The sequence below is a fragment of the Poecilia formosa genome, unplaced genomic scaffold (assembly GCF_000485575.1).
Source record: "Poecilia formosa unplaced genomic scaffold, Poecilia_formosa-5.1.2 Scaffold265, whole genome shotgun sequence".
NCBI classification, from domain to species: Eukaryota; Metazoa; Chordata; class Actinopteri; order Cyprinodontiformes; family Poeciliidae; genus Poecilia; species Poecilia formosa.
Genome location: NW_006800204.1, coordinates 219937 through 236117, shown reverse-complemented (window position 1 = coordinate 236117; position 16181 = coordinate 219937). Strand labels below are relative to the sequence as shown.

The window sequence follows — 16181 nt, the reverse complement described above, 5'->3', positions numbered from 1 at the left end:
ATATCTGTTACTATGACACCAAGTTTTTAAGTCAAGAAAGTCATTATTAAAGAAAAAAAAATCTAATATTATCTGTAAAAAGTTATAAATCTGGTTTTTAAGTATTTTTATAGATGGCAGGTTTAACTTTCAGCACTTCTCGGTCTCTCGGTTCCAGCAGAGTTTAACAATAAATCATAAATGAATCTGTCGTCCGAGTGTCCCTGAACGCCCCTCGGGGCCGCTCGGGGACTCCCATCGTTGCGCAGATCGGAGGCGCATTCAGCGCAGCCAGCTGCGGGATTCGGACCGGTCGGAGCTGCGGGTCTCTCTGCTGACTTCCTCTCCCCGCTCTGGGCGCTCCCAGCCCGGGTCGTGACGCCGGACCGAGCCGCCATCATGTCTGCCACCAGTAAGTGGAGAAACGGCCGAAATCTGCAGAAATCAGAAGTTTTTCCACGCACAGAAATAAAGGAAGAACTTTTATTGAAGTAGATGAGTTCTGCAAATTTTCTCAGGAAAATTTAAGTTGCTTAATATGAACAAAACCAACAAATTTCCAGAATTTTCCAGATGATTTGAGGCTGTAAAATAATAAATTCTGCTGGTCCTGACGGGCTGGTGTTCTGGATCTCTGCTGGTTTGGAGCAGATCATTGAGTTTCTTTCTCCTCTTCTCTAAACTTTCAACTTTTCTTCTCTTTTGGTCTCTGAATGACTTTGATTTCACATTGAAATTAGCTTGAGGTCGCAGGACGAGTCACTGATTAACCCCAACAGATTGAGTCAGAGCCTGACATTTATTTACCGGCATAATTTAATTTAATCCCGAAGGAAATTCAGATTTTACTGCAGCTGATCCACCGGGCAGATCTGTCTGTTAAACAACTTTTATGAATTTATTTACTCATATAATCTATAACTAAGTTTTAACTTGCGGCAAGATATTTAAAGGTGCTGCTAGCGCCTCACACTGCCATCTAGTGGTTCAGTCTGGGACGACAGGAAGCAGCCTGCATGTGACTCAAATAAAAGATTTAGTGAAAAAAGTTGATTGATTCATAAATATGCTCATGTTAAAGGGGGAATTTTGCTGCACAGACATTTTGTGGGCAGATGAATAAAAATGGAGCCAGAGCATCTTAAATATCATGCAGATTTTCTTATTTCAGATCAGGAGCCAGATTTTCTCTTGAGCCACAAACACTGGAAAAAATATTTCTTCAGGTGGCTGTTTTTGTCCAGAGGGAAAAGGACAGGTGCTCTTGCGCCTCCTACTGTCTGTCTGTGCATATTACAATTCAATCAAGCGACTGAAAATGAAAAAAATGACGAACAAAGAAACAGTTTGGCAGATCCTGTGAAACCATCTTAGTGGCACATTGACTGATTTCTAAAGGTTTCATTCATTTTATTTGCATAATTTTATATTTTTCTTTTCTTTAACTGAAACAAACTAACTGTTTCACTGCGATAGAAACAGAGTTATTGACATTTTTTATTGTTTGAGGCGCCACATGGTAGCTTGAGGAGTCCCTCAGGGCTGTGCTTCTGGCCCTCGACTCACTTAAAGGTTTCTGCATCCATAAATCTGTACTTTTATGTTTAATTTGAGTAATTTAGTCATTTTTCTCTTATTTTAAATCTGCTCAGTTGGGTTTATACAAAGAGGGAACCTTTTGTAAAGGCTGATATCTGATCTGATTGCTGAACACCTGCAACCTGGAAGAGTTTTTATTGATCAGGTAAATCCCATCAGGCTGAAACATGTCCAGATGTTAGAAGGGATTCCATTTCTCAAATGTGCAAACTTAAAAAGAGAGAAAACTTTAGAAAAAGGAGGCAGGAAATGCAGCAAGTCCAAAGCCGTGGTGCCTTCACTGACTGCAGGAAATCTGAGGCTGTTTGAGTCCAGCGGCTGGATGTTGTGGGACTGATGAGCAAAGTCCAGGATCTGGTTTGGATTTGAGGGAAATATGTGAGCAGCAGCCAGCAGGTCTGGCCTGCAGACGCGCCTGAAACACCGAGCAGATTCTGGACCGGTTCCAGGGCGAAGCGGGCCGGTTCTGACCGCCGACCCGGTCGAGTCTGGATGAGTCCGGACGCGTTTTCCTGCAAACAAACAGAATAATGGCGGCTGATTAAAGCCTGTTCATTCATCTGTCACTCTCAACCTCCTCCTCTTCCTCCTCCTCTTCCTCACTGAAGCTCTGCAGGATGGAGTCATGAGAGGAAGATGAATGGACCAGAACACCCCCCCCTCTCCCCGCTGGTTCTGTCACTTCAGCTTCCTGTCGGTGACAGAAACACAAACTGACCCCCGTTGTGACATCACGGCAGCGCCAGCCTCTGATTGGTCACCGGAGCGACCGGCCTGAACTTCCTGGTGGCTGGCAGTGAAAGATGAGATGCGTTGTCATGGTTACGGCTTCCTGCATCTTGCTTGTGGACAAAGAGCTGCTTTGAAGCCTCAGCATCTCCTGGAGAAAAAACCAGTTTGAACTGAGATGAACTGAAATGTTCCCAGAAGTCTGTCGGCTCCGGTTCACGTCTGAACAGGCCGATCCAACCAGCCGTCCCGCTGAACGGACCAGAAACTCCAGGAAAAACGTTTCCTGGAGCCGCAGTCGCCTCCCGCCTGCCAACACATACAGCAGTCGCCATGGAAACGCGCCAAGATGGACGTCCAGAGGCGTTTTTACAGGCGATCAGCCGTCATAAAGCAGGAATGCAGACACACCGTCAGTCATCACCGTGACCCCTCCGTGACCCCGGCGGTTCTGGACCGCCTGAGTTCAGAACATCATCAGGCGGAACCAAAGCTGCAGATCCGACCGATCAGGTTCTGGTCTGGTTCTGCAGCCTGTCAGAGAAAAACTAAATATTTTAGTAAACACACTTGCCAATTAATTAAATGCTTAGATTGGAACTGTGACATTTATGAATGAATGAGTAACATGGTGAAAACATGACCAAGTGAATTTCCATATTTTGTCTCCAGTCAGGCTGAATAACCCAAACGGGCCTGGAGTTCCTCAGGGATCCGTTTCGGTTACCCTGTCTTTACGACCCTAATGCTTCTTCATTGATTATGTTTTGGACCTGAAGGTCGGAAACCTCCCCGGATCTGAACCGTTTCTAAAAGCAGAACCAACAGAGACCGCCTGAATGGGTCAGCCTGGGTCGGGTCCAAAAGCTGATCCCAGCAGATATTACCGACCGGAACCAGGAGTATTGGCCCTGAAACCAGATGGATTCCCGATGGAATGTTTGAAATGTTTTAGTCCATCTGCTGCAGGTCGCAGAAATCCACCAGAATACACAGCTGAAGCCAGAAGTTTACATACCCCCAATAAAAACACAGATCCACATTTTAGCATCCAAACGTCTTTCAGGACAGAATCTCCAAAATTATTTCTATGGGCTTCATGCCAGAACATTTTTAGAGATTTTTTTGAGTTTCTTTGAGTTGTGGATGCGTGTTTTCATTTGGTGTATGTAAACGTGGTTTCAGCGCATGTTACTGGTGGTGTCAGTAGAACCTGAGCAGGAGGATCGGTTCTGGTCGACCCACAGCAGCCTGAGGTTATGGAAACCTGCTGGGAGGATCAGCAGCAGCAGCAGCGCTGTTGTGAAAACAGAGAACTGAATGTCATGCTGGCTGTGACGCTAACTGGAGCTGGGACGCTAACTGGAGCTGTGACGCTAACTGGAGCTGGGACGCTAACTGGAGCTGGGACGCTAACTGGAGCTGGGACGCTAACTGGAGCTGTGATGCTAACTGGAGCTGTTACGCTAGCTGAAGCTGTTACTCTAACTAGAGCTGTGATGCTAACTGGAACTGGGACGCTAACTGGAGCTGGGACGCTAACTAGAGCTGTGACACTAACTGGAGCTGTGACTAACTGAAGATGCAATGCTCAATGCTAGATGTGATGCTAACTGAGGCACTGACACTAACTGGAGCTGGGACGCTAACTGGAGCTGTGACGCTAACTGGAGCTATGACTCTAACTGAAGATGTGATGCTCAATGCTAGCTGTGATGCTAACTGAGGCACTGACTAACTGGAGCTGTGACACTAACTGGAGCTGTGACGCTAACTGAGGCAGTGATGCTAGCTGCTGGCTACTATCCTGCTGGTTTTTATTTAGCTAGAGGGCAGGAGGTGTTTCATCTGGGAGCTCTTTGCTTCTCCTTAGTTGATATTTCAGGATATTCTACCAGAGATTCATTTGACAAGTGAACAACAAATCTGGAACCAGTTTAAGCAGAGGCTAATGTGCTAATAACCTCACAAATTTTTTGCTTAGCCCTTTTGCTAACAAATCTTCCCCTAAATTAATTCTTAAATCGCTAATTTAATTTGCTGTTTTGTAAATGTTCAGTTGAATAACGTTCAACATCTGAGTTGAAGTTTTGGTAGGTAGTTGTATGTTTAGATTCATGCTCTTATTTTGAAGTCTGTTTACACACCAGTTCCATTTCCTCTCCTCATTTTCTCTCTTTACAATAAATTTTATTTCGCAATTGGAAAGTATAGAACAAATGAATAAATGAGGTGTAATGGTTAAAATTGGTGCTTTAGCATTAGCTTTAGCTACATAACACGTTGGTTTAACGTTAGCAGAATTAATGTTTATGAGCGCTTTAGGGCTAGCGATGCTAACATGTCAGCTAGCAGTGCCTGCCACTGGTTGGATTGTTTTGGTTTAAAGATGGAGACCATCATGGTGGAACCTTCTTGTCAAGGGCTTGTAGAGATTAGCTGGATGTTATCAGGGTTAAAGTGACTTAGAGGAACAAAATGTCTTCATTCCTTTTGTAGTTTTATGTGTTTCCAGGTTTGACTTCATCATTCGCTTCACTCAAACACCAAAGCACAAAGTTTAATCAAGATTTAGAGCCTTAAGATAAGGGTGAACAAAACAAGTAGGAGATCTGATGACACCTGGATGTGTTTAGAGTCAACATCTGATTAAAAGCTGCAGATCGGATGGTCTGATGGTTACACCAACAACATGACTGACTCCATCTGACCTGCAGCAGCAGGGCAGCCTGTCCTGCTCACACTGCGCCTTCAGCTGCTGTTGGATCTTCTTAGGAAACAGTGAAGATAAAAAACTGCAGTAAAATGGAGGCTTTGTTGGTTCAAGACATCGAGACGTTTTTCCAGTTTTTCTGCGGTGATGCAACATCTGAAACGCTCTGGGTTTTTATGGTTCAGGTTGAAACTGTTTTTACAGGAGGAACCAGATATTTACATACTCTATGAAAACTCCTTTGTCTCCATCAGATGAAACTTCATGCATCGTTTTCATTGAATCGGTCAGTAGCTCTGACCCGTTCCTCCAGACGGAACCGGTAGAACTGGGTCGGGTTCTACCGGTTCGGGTCGGGTGCTCAGAAACCTTCTGGCTCCGCCCACTGGTTTTCTCTAAGACTGGATCAGACTTTGTTTTGGTCACTTTGGAGCCATTTTTAATGGGCCAGGTTTTAACCAGAAGCTTTCTGCTGAGCAGAACTAATTCTTCATTTACCGTTTGAAAACATTTAGCGCACTTAGCCTCCGCTAATTCATTCTTCTCAAACTTTCAAATGGATAAAGTTCAGAATCTGTGTTGATGTTTTCTGTTACTGACTGTTAGGATGTTTGTATTCATGCTCTTATTTTGAAGTCTGTTTCCTCTCCTCGCATTCTCTCTTTTATTCCAAGTAATTTTATTTAACAAATGGCAAGTATACAACAAATGAGGAGTAATGGTTGAAATTAGCATTAGCTTCTGCTAAAATCCGTGTTGGTTTAGCTCATTCCTTTTGTTGATCCTAACAGACATGAAGGTTTATTCTGATTTAACGTCAGATGGTCATTTTTTACAGTGTATGTAAATATCTGGTCCTGCTGCTGATCAGGAACCAGTGGAGCTGATGGAGGATCAATAAAAACCTTTATTGGCTCCAAAGTCTTGGTGCTGCTCTGTCAGACTGGGCTGATTCATTTGGGCGTCGTCCGCTGATCCGAACTCTGGAGCCACTGCTGGTTCTGGACGGTGGTTCTGGAGTTGCTGGTTCTGGACGGTGGTTCTGGAGTTGCTGGTTCTGGACGGTGGTTCTGGAGTTGCTGGTTCTGGACGGTGGTTCTGTTCCTGGATTGGAGCGGAAGGGTTTCTTATCGTCTTTATTCTGATTTCTCATAAGAACAAACAGCCATGAACTGTTTGCTGTGAGTTGAGCCACTGAAGAACTTCTGGTTCTGGTTCTGGTTCTGGTCTGGCTGATAAACCAGAGAAATCTTCCTCATTCAGCCTCTTCATTTATGTTTAAGAAGGAACTGGGAGAAGTTCTGTGGATTGTTTACTGGACAGCAGTCATGATCCAAACGTCTGGAACCAGTTGGGCTAACTCGCTATTAGCTCAACTAAATTTCACTTAGCATTTTTGCTAACTCTGTAAAAGTTCAGCGCACTCATCTTCCCATAAATTAATTTTTCCAGATAAATTTTAAAGCATTGATTAACCTTTTATAAACTTTGACTTGAATAAAGTTCGATGTCTGCGTTGAAGTTCATGCTCTTATTTTGAAGTGCTTGAAGGCTGTTTATAGCATTCCTGTTTGTCTCTTTTCTCCATTATTTCAAACAGCAAAAATACAGGAACAAAAATTCACAAGATTTAATCTGAGGTCATTATGGAATAAGTGAATTGTTGCTCCTGCAGTCTCTCAGGAGCAGATGAGTTTTGAACTGAAGTTAGTGCTTTAGCGCCATGTTGTTGTAGCGCTTCAGCACTCAGCTAGTTAGCAATAGTCAGTCCTAACCAGCTGAGTGCTGAATATTGCGGCTAAGTGTTGGTGTTGTGTTTAACGCTTTAGCATTAGCAGTTAGCATTGCTAACTTTTTAGCTAGCGACGCCTAGCTGCACTTTAGCCATTTGGTTAATTGATGTTTAAGGACAGTTTGGATTCGGCTGATCGGGTTTTTCTAAAGTTCTTCAGATTCTCCATCAGCTGCTGACATTTTTATGTTTACAACTTTATTTATTTAAATATTTTAACTCCTGCTGCCTGCCCGCTGGGTTTCAGTCTCCACCTTTTTAGCTGCAAACCGGACCGGGTGCAAACCGGACCGTGCCAGCGGCCATGTTTTTGAGGAGCTTCTGCATTCAGGCGGCTCCATCCGCGTTTCCTTCCAGCCGGATATGAACCAGAGACGCTCCGTTGGTTTGGGTTGTGTAAGTCTGGCTGCAGGCGGATGAAGGATGAGGGCGGTTCTGAGCTTTCAGAACCTGCGGTCCGGTAAGCGACTGGGCTGCATCTGTGTCTGATTAAAGCAAAGCTCTGACTCAGCAGCGTTTCTGCAGAGAAGCAGCTGCTGGGATGAAGCTGCGGAGGAGAGTTCCGGTTCTGACCCGCTGGATGAGTGAAAGGTTCTGACTGGGCTCGTGTTCCAGAACCAGCTGACTGACCCGGCCTGCAGCGCCGTGGGAAACGTCCACATCAAACTGACCGTCCATCAGCAGATTCCCACAGAAACAGGATGGTTTGAGTCAAACCAGAGAGAAACAACGGCTGATTGTGAAACAACAAACCCAAAATGTTCCAGTTCGTCTCCCATCACTTCAGGAAAAACGTTGCAGACCGGTTGGTTCAGTTCAGCTTCTCTGGCTTTGAGTTCATCAAACCAAGGAGAGTTTGAGCTGTGGCGGGCCGAGGCGTCTGTCCAGGCAGACAACAAACCGAAACGTTGATCCGTCTGGCAGCGGTAAACTTTACTGCAGCTGCTCTATCAGGTTTCTGTCAGTAGAAAAATGGTGCCTGATTTGACTGTTGGATGCAGGATTGAATATCCTCATTCATCCTGTGAGTCGGACGCCTTGTTTTCCCTGGAGGTTTTTCTGCCAGGCCTCAGATGAATAAACTTTAAATCTCCAGGATGTCCACAGATGAACCGGGCAGTTCTGCTGTGTTCAAGTCTTTTTTAGCAAGCTATCTGTCGAATCCAGGAATAAATCTGACTACTGTCATCTGTTTTTCCGCTGTTTGCTGGAAAGTGATGCGGTTCTGACCAATCAGCAGCTGGGAGCCTGAAGCAGGAAGTAGTCGATCAGCTTATGAAATGATTTTTATTCCAGTTTTCCTGCTGCCGTCTGATTATCTCTGCAGTAGTTTGTCATGAAGCGGCTGCAGGTCAGGGCTGAGCCTGGTTGGGTATCTGCTTGCCTTCCTGATTCCTGTTTGTGTCTGGTGACCATAAAAGGTCGAGACGTCGTGACCTCGTCCTGTTGAACACGACGTTCTGTTCGCAGGAACCTGAGCTGCTGCTGGCAGGATGAGACCAAGAATCAGCGCAGAGTTTTATTTTTCTGTGAATTTCATGGAGTTGCATAATATAAATAAATCTTCATGACTTTGTCAGGATAAGAGTTTGACTGCAGGAGATCCTGGCAGCTGCTGATCCTGAAGCTCAGACACTTTTAAATGAACCGTAAAAACAGAGAAGAGATTTTGTTGCTGCAACATTTAACAGTAATGTTGTCATGCTGGGATTATCTGATATCATTTCCAAAGTTCATCAGATTAATAATCCAAAGATTCATCAGCTGAACATCAGAAGCTGATAGAACGAGTGAAATCAAACCGTTAGCGTCTGGAAGCTTCTGGTTCAGGTTCTTCAGGGTTTTTATTTTTTATTCTCAGTCATGGGCACCGCTAACTAAAATGTTAGCCCTGCTAACCCTGAAGCACTAATCATAAACATTAGCTCTGCTAGTGCTAAAACTCTGCAGGCCCATGCTAAAGCGCTACACCATAAGTGTAAATCCAGTCCTGGGGGGCCGCTGCCCTGCAGCTTTTAGATGAGCCTCTGCTGCAGCACCTGAACAGGCTTTGGAGATCTGATCTACAGCAGGAGGAGGAAATGAAGCCGTTTCATTCCAGAGTTTTGTCCCTGTGGCACATCTGAAACCTGCAGGACAGCAGAGGACTGGAGTTTGACACCCCTGTAAACAAGGGATTTATCGGAAGCTAATGCTAACGTGCTAAATCAACGAGGTATTTAGCTAAAACTAATGCTAAAGCATTAGCTTCAATTCAAGTGATATCTGCCCTTGATAACCTGCAGTCCTGCAGCACCAGTTGAGTTTGGACATGTTGTGTAGCGATCCTAAATGTTGTTTTATTTTGTTCCTGTATATTTTTCCTTTTTGAAAGAAAGTTTTTGGGTCTAATAAATCTCAAACTTCTTGATGGATTCTTAAAAGCTCAACACAGATCTTCAAATTTATTCAACTGAAAGTAAATTAACTCTTTAGGATTTTTCTGGAAAAATTCATTCATGTGAAGCCAAGTGAGCTAAATGTTTCTGAAGTTAGCAGAAAATGCTAATCCAAACATGAGCTTCTCTATTAGCGGGTCAGTAGAAAGTGAACTGATGTCACTGAACCAATGACTTTATTAAATTGAATAAAGTGAATGTGACGCTCGGGTTATAAATGTTAAATATTTGCAAGTTTAGGAGCCAAAAAATCAGCAGAAACCATCAAACAGGCGACAGAAAAATGTGAAATTATTCAGAGAGAAACAAACAGCCTGAAGTGATGAAGCTACGGCCCTGAGCTGCTGTCTGATGTTGGGGGGAACCGGTGCCCTTTGACCCTGCCGTGCCCAGGGGCCCCTGAGCATTGTGCCAGCCGGGCCCCGGCCCCCGCCCTGCGGCGAGCAGCATGGGACCCCGGAGTCCTCGCCTCCGTCCGTCACACTATCGCTGTCCTTTCCGCCCCATTGTTTGTGTCCAGCAGCTTCCGCGATGCCCTGCGACCCTCTGGAAGAAAACAGGCTGTGCGAGCGCCGCCGGGGCTGCTGGGTATTTATGGAAGCGGCCGCCACTGAATCACTTCCCACTTCACTCTGTAGCAGCGTCTCTGTGTGTGTGTGTGTGTGTGTGACTTTCCTTTACAAGTCTGTTTGCTGCCTTAGAAGTGGTTTCTATTTCTGGCTGCAGCCGCGCGTCCTGAGCTGGTGAGACTGGAAACCAGCAACATGAACAACATCCGCTCCCAGTCCACCTCCAGGGGTGTTTACCGCTGCTGCTCCCGCTCTCATTCATCTGGGGCCAACCCGACTGCAGCGCTACCAGCTAGCATCCAAACCTGCATGCTAGCTGACCGATCCAGTTGCAGCCGCTGGTCTCCATCATTAATGAAGCAGATTAATGACCCAATACTTGCAGAAAAAAGTCGTAAAATTGCGAGAAAAAAGTTTTTCCAATGAGAAAAGTTTCAGCATCTGATGTTTGTGGTTCTTTGAAACAGTCATTTCAGAATCCTCCTACTCAGTCATTTGATGGTTATGTGTTTAAAAGTTAAGTATTTCCTTAATTGTGAAACAAATACCCAGTGGTTGGCACATTTATGCTAACAACTGCTAGCAGCAGAGCTAATTTTTAGTGTAGCGCTTCATCAGTTAGCACACTTAGCTTTCCCTAAAGTAATTTTTCCAGATAAATTCTGAACTCTAGAATTTGGTTGTTTTGCAAACCTTCAGATGAATAAAGCTCAGTATCAGTTCTTCAAACAGTTAGATGCTCGTGCTCTTATTTTGAAGCAGTTTTGTTTACAGTAGATTGAAAACCTGTATTGGTCTTAAATTTGCAAGATGAGAGTTTGAAAATGGCCAAAACTTTTTTTTGTCCGGCTGAATGAAGGTTGAAGTTCAGACACGTAATTATTAACGTCGCCTGCTGCAGTTTGCAGGCTAAAATAAAAACTCATCCATGGAAGTCATCAACATGTTTTCTGTGCATTAACATGTAAATAAATAATGTAGCGCTAAACCAGGAACTACAGATCAGTAGGTCTCTCGCCTCTTGCATAAAGAGTTTTCAGTTTTCACACTAAAGCTTGGCGTTCGGATGGTTCAGACTGGTGTTCCTTAAACTGTTTTGGTTTAAAGTGAATAACGCAATACTGTTGCTGTTCTGCGATACTTAACCAGTTGGTGAACAATCCTCACTTCTCAGACATTTTCCTTCACACCAGAAGGTTCATGACAGTTTTACAGAGATTCAGTATCTAGAAAACACTTTGTATCGGCATGCAATCAGCTGCTGTGATCCATTCAGACCCATTATGCTGGTCCCGATAGCCTGGCTCTGGCTGTTGGCTCAGTGACTCTGACTGATTGGCACAAGATGCTTGAGCTTAGATCAGGCTGAAAGTTTCTCCATCCACCTCATCTCTGAGTGTCGGTGTAAAAGCCTTATCGGTCATGATGGATGTTCAAGTTGACAGAAAGGGCTTAAACTAGCAACGCACATCACCTGAGGGCCGATTTAATCATTAATGTGTTTCCTAGGAACCACTGCGGTGCCACTAAGATGGTCTCTGCAGCCGCCCAACGTCTGTTAATGTTTGCAGACTTTATGGCTCTTTGTCCTGTCGGCGTTTGGACTGTGAGATCATGACGGTTTATGACTGATTCAACGATCTGCGTGGCGTTCCACCATGCTTTATGGTGATTACCTGTCCTCCATATTTAGGGGTTTGAGCTGGACCTCATTGAAGTTGTTGGTAGCAGAACGTAAAACTGGAGACTTGATGTTTCAGCCAATCAGGAAGGCAGAGTAAGAATCTCAGAGCAGATTTTCAAAATGCTCCTTTTGACTGAAGGTCTGCAGGAAAAGCAAAGTAAAGTCAGAAGGGTGGAAGTGTCTCTGCGGTCCTGAAGCCAGGCGTTAACGTTTAGCTTCTGATCAAACATTTACCTGCTGGACTCAGTTTCTCAATAAAACGAACAGCGTCAGTCAGGGTGTGTCTCATAGTGTCTGATTTGTTAAGATGTTTCCATTAAAATTAGCAAGTTGACGTTTGTAGAGATTTCTGTTTCTGCTGATCTTCTTGGTCTTTCCGTCAGACTAAAACCTGTTTACGACACAACAAATGAGGATTTGAAGTGATGATGATGATGAATCAATGACCCAATGAAGACATTGCAGGAGGAGACATGTTGTCCCAACGCCGTCAGTCTGGTCCTCCTTGTTGTCTGAACAGCTCTCAGAAAGGATAAACCTACCAGAATCAGATCTCATCATCCCTCAGGGCACCATGTCCAGAGGACAGGAAGTTATTCTGGAAACAAAATAAAGTGTAGATCATTCCTGCACAGAGATTGGACCAGTTTATTGTTCAGAGATCTGTGGCTTTCCAGAAAGTAGTTACCCGTTTTTAAAGCTATGGATAAGCTAACAAAACAACCACAAGAAGTCTTGTTTCCAGTCTGGACTCTGGTAAAGGTCAGAGGTTAAGGTTGATGAACCCTACTAGACATTAGGAAGTAAACATGCGGTCTAACTCTAGTCTGGAAAAGTCCTTGAATGTCTCCACTTGTTGATTTGTGTCCAGATGGACTGGAGCTGGTCCAGTGAACGCATCATGATGAAAAATTGTGATAAAGCTGAAGACCTTGGAACTAGGGATGAACCAATGGTGAACTTTAAAAAGTTTGACCTTCCGATTTGTCTTTGCCAAGTTGGTACCAATAGGGTGGCCAATGTGAGCCACTGGAGGAGGCTGAATTTCAGATCTTTGCTAAGATATATAAGGTTGGTGGATTTGCTCGGTTTCTCAGGGAAGTGTCAGTCAATCAATGATCTCCCAAAATGAAGGAAATCAGAGCCGATTTCTTGGTGCACATGTAGCTGGAACATTTTTACCTGATCTGGTTTTAAAACACGACATTGTTGATCATATCTAATTTCATTTAGGTTTAGATCGGGAGTTTAGAGACTCCAGGGCTGACTGGTTGATTGATCAATCGATGTCTCTTTTTCCGTCCTCAGGTGTTCCCATCCCAGTCCCCCCACCCCCAGCTCCATCATGCCTATCCTCAAGAACCTCCCTGTGCGCCTGAAAGGCGGTGGTCCAGTTCTAGACAACGCCTTGTTCTTCCGCAGGATGAGTCTCAACATCACTCCCCACCACAACCCCTTCGAACACGATGATGACAATATTCATGGCAATGGCGGCCATGAAAGCCACTGGTCGCCTGGAAGCTCGCTGTTGGACGGCGACGTGCCGAGGGACCGCAACCCATTTGAGGATGAGGAGGACGAGAACGAGGCCAACGAAGGCAAGAAGGGAAATGGCAGTGGAGGGTCAGTGAAGGGTTCGTTCAAGTTTAAGTCGCCGCTGAAGAGTCTCGGAAAGCTCGGGAAGAACCTGAGGATGTCGGGAAAGAGCAAAGATGGCGACACACCGTCCCCACAAGGGTCGCTGCAGGGAACGCCGTCGCCTTCACAGAAGAAGAAGAGAGGCAGGAGGAGCTCAGAGGGCAGTCTGCTCAGGTAAGAGACTGCTTACCCTTCTATAGATTTCACCGGATAAGAAACGACAGAAACGAGGGACATATGACTCAGATCCTCTAGTGACAGAAACATTTATGTTTCATCTATTCATAGAAGCATTGATTTTTCTTTGGTTTTGTTTACTAAAGCTACTTTGATAAAACTTGGCAGTAGATTTGATATATTTTGCCTTTTCATAATAAAAAGGAACAAACAAGAAGGATAACAGACGAATGGTACATCACCAGAGATGCTCAACCTACGACCGCTAGTGGTTGAATGGCTGACAGTCGGACTCTTCTTGTTTCTTTAAGATGTTTCACTTCTGATTTGAAATCTCTCTAAAGACCTCAGGGATGCAGGCCTTAGAGGTTAAAGTAGTTTGTATAAAGTATTTTATGTTTTAATGTCCAACTGGAAGACTTTCTTCACCTCACAACAGCCAGAGATGCTGTAGTCTGAGTTGGGTGGTTGAGTTGAGGTTCCAAACAAACTGAAATCGTGATAAATAAAGATCAGATCCCGACTTGCTGCCATCTCTTCCAGATTTGCAGGAAAATACCGTGACACCCTGAGCTCCCGCAAGGAATCCTTCACCAACGGCGAGCTGAACTGCTCGGAGAGCGACTGCGACTCTGTCAGCCGGCGCCTAACCTTCATGAAGATGGTGGGCCTGGGGAAGCTGAAGAGGGAGTCCATTACTGACCGAATGTCCCAGGGCCCTGAGGACCAGCCGGTGCAGGAGGAAGTGGTGGAGGAGGTCAAACCCAGAGAGCCTCTGTCAGGTAGGAGAGCCACAAGGAATGGCTGGAGGCAACCAAACGCCCCCTAGAGGCCAATTGGCTTTGGTCCATTTAGTCCCAATGACCTTTCTCCTGAAACACATGTTGAAGTTAGGGTAAGTTTTTGGTCTCGAGGGTTAAAGCTTCGAACACCACTGATGTAAACCATGAATGGTCCCAGGATTAGACTGTTGCTTCTGAATCGAGTCGTAGTTTCTTTGGGAAATTGTTGAGTGAGTCTGAACTGGAGCGCCAAGTGACTCTGTTACCAAACACTCAGAGTATTTTGGGCTCAGGGGAAGTGATTGGTCTTCTGTGGCTCAGTGTGAGGAAGGGAAGTCCAGCGGCATGATTGAGGCTCAGCTCCTTGTTCTGGCTTTGTACGGAGAAACAATCCAGTGGCGTTCCTCTGGTCCGCTGCGGCGCTCTAGTTCAGACCCGAACCCGGCACTCTCCAGGTGTTTTCCTCCCCTGGAAGCCGTTTTATCGTCCAGTTTGTTTTCACATCACCCTACCGATCTTATCAGCGTTTCTTAGACGCGACGCCAACAATCAGCCGAGTGCCGCTGAAGGTGATCCAGTGACAGCCTGGAATCTGACTGGGAAGTGTGTGATATCGTAAATATGTGGAGACTTCCTTTTGTTTATTCCCAGCCTGTTGACTCTGCTATTTCGTAATGAGGGTTTGGTTCCTCCACACCCTTGTTTACACCCTCAACCAGAGCAGGTTTGTTTCCATAAATGATTAATCGGATATTTTCTCCGTCATTTGTCTGACTCTGAAAGGTCGGAAAAGGGGAAAGTTTGCGGTGGAAAGTGCCGTAGTGAAACAAAGTGGGTTTAATCAATGTTTGAGTGTTTAAAGCTCCATGATCACCATCTGCCAACGTTTACTTTACCTCAAAGAGCCGGTGCTGATAAGCGCAGAGCGGCTCCACCTGCCCAGCCGAGCCGAGCCCGGCTGCTGCTTTTTATCTGTAACTCTGGGAACTGATTAAAGCTGCAGATAAGCCCAGAACTATTAATACCCCTGCAGCTTTCCGTTATCTTTGGTAATGAGCTTTGAGGCTGGAAGGCCTCCTTTCCATCACCCTAATGATTCCCGCCCTCCACAGAGCAGATTAGAGGCAGAACTCCAGGACCTTCAGATGACCTCCAGTCATTAGAAACACCAGGTCAGTTTGGGGAAAAACAACCTGAACCTGCTGGGGTTATGAATATTTTTGGACTTGATTGTATTTGATTCTGAAGGACAAACGCAGAGAGAGAGCAGTTTATGTTCACTTCAAAAAACTTTATTACAACTTAATTAACTTTTTCACTGTCAGTCATTCATGTAGCAGAATCCAGCTTCTATAGTTACACATTTAGTTTGAGGCTAAGAATTTAACTTCAAGCGAAATACTTAACTAGTATTATGATAAATATTTATAATGCTTAATAACAAGCTAATTAGTAGGTAGCAGTTAGCTCAATATTTAGCTAACATATTCATAGCTAAATAATATGGATATGAGTTTGAAACTAAATATTTAGTTGGCAGCTAAATACTTAGCTCTAACCTAAATATTTGCCTAACAGTTCCATATTAGCTAATCCATATTGGCTATATGCTAATAATTACAAATATTATAAATATTTAGCTTATATATTCATATTAGCTAATCTATATTGTCTATATCCTGATGTGAATATATTAGCTAAATGTTTAGTTTGAAACTATGATATTTATAAATGAATGAATGAATGAATGACATGGTGAAAATATGCCTTTGAAACCTGAACCTCATTTTTTTCTCATATAACAGGCTAACCCTGTTAATTTTTGTCAGTGTAACTTTACAAACAGCGCCCCCTACCGTCCCCCCCCCCTCCAAGTGTGTTTTCTGTGGACTTAGAGACCTGAGGAGCTCCTCAGGGATCACGCCCCATCTACCTGTTTTTTGTGGTTGTGTCATGGTTCAGGGTTTGGTGAGGTGAGATGAGACGCAGGCAGCCAGGATGAAGGTGAAAATGATGAATTTAATGATTCAGAGTCCACAGGGAAACAGACTTAGACGAGGGTGATTCACGAGTCCACAGGG

General features: G+C 44.5%; 1 protein-coding gene across 1 annotated transcript in view; it reads left to right on the top strand.

The window, feature by feature from the left end:
* The first annotated feature begins 247 nt into the window (after positions 1-247).
* Positions 248-16181, top strand: part of exoc3l2b (exocyst complex component 3-like 2b) — a 34157-nt gene continuing 18223 nt past the window's right edge. Inside the window, exons 1-3 of the mRNA XM_007570656.2 lie at positions 248-391; positions 12812-13315; positions 13862-14100. Coding sequence (XP_007570718.1) covers positions 12849-13315; positions 13862-14100 — 706 coding nt within the window. The 5' untranslated portion in view covers positions 248-391; positions 12812-12848. The remainder of the gene's footprint in view (positions 392-12811; positions 13316-13861; positions 14101-16181) is intronic.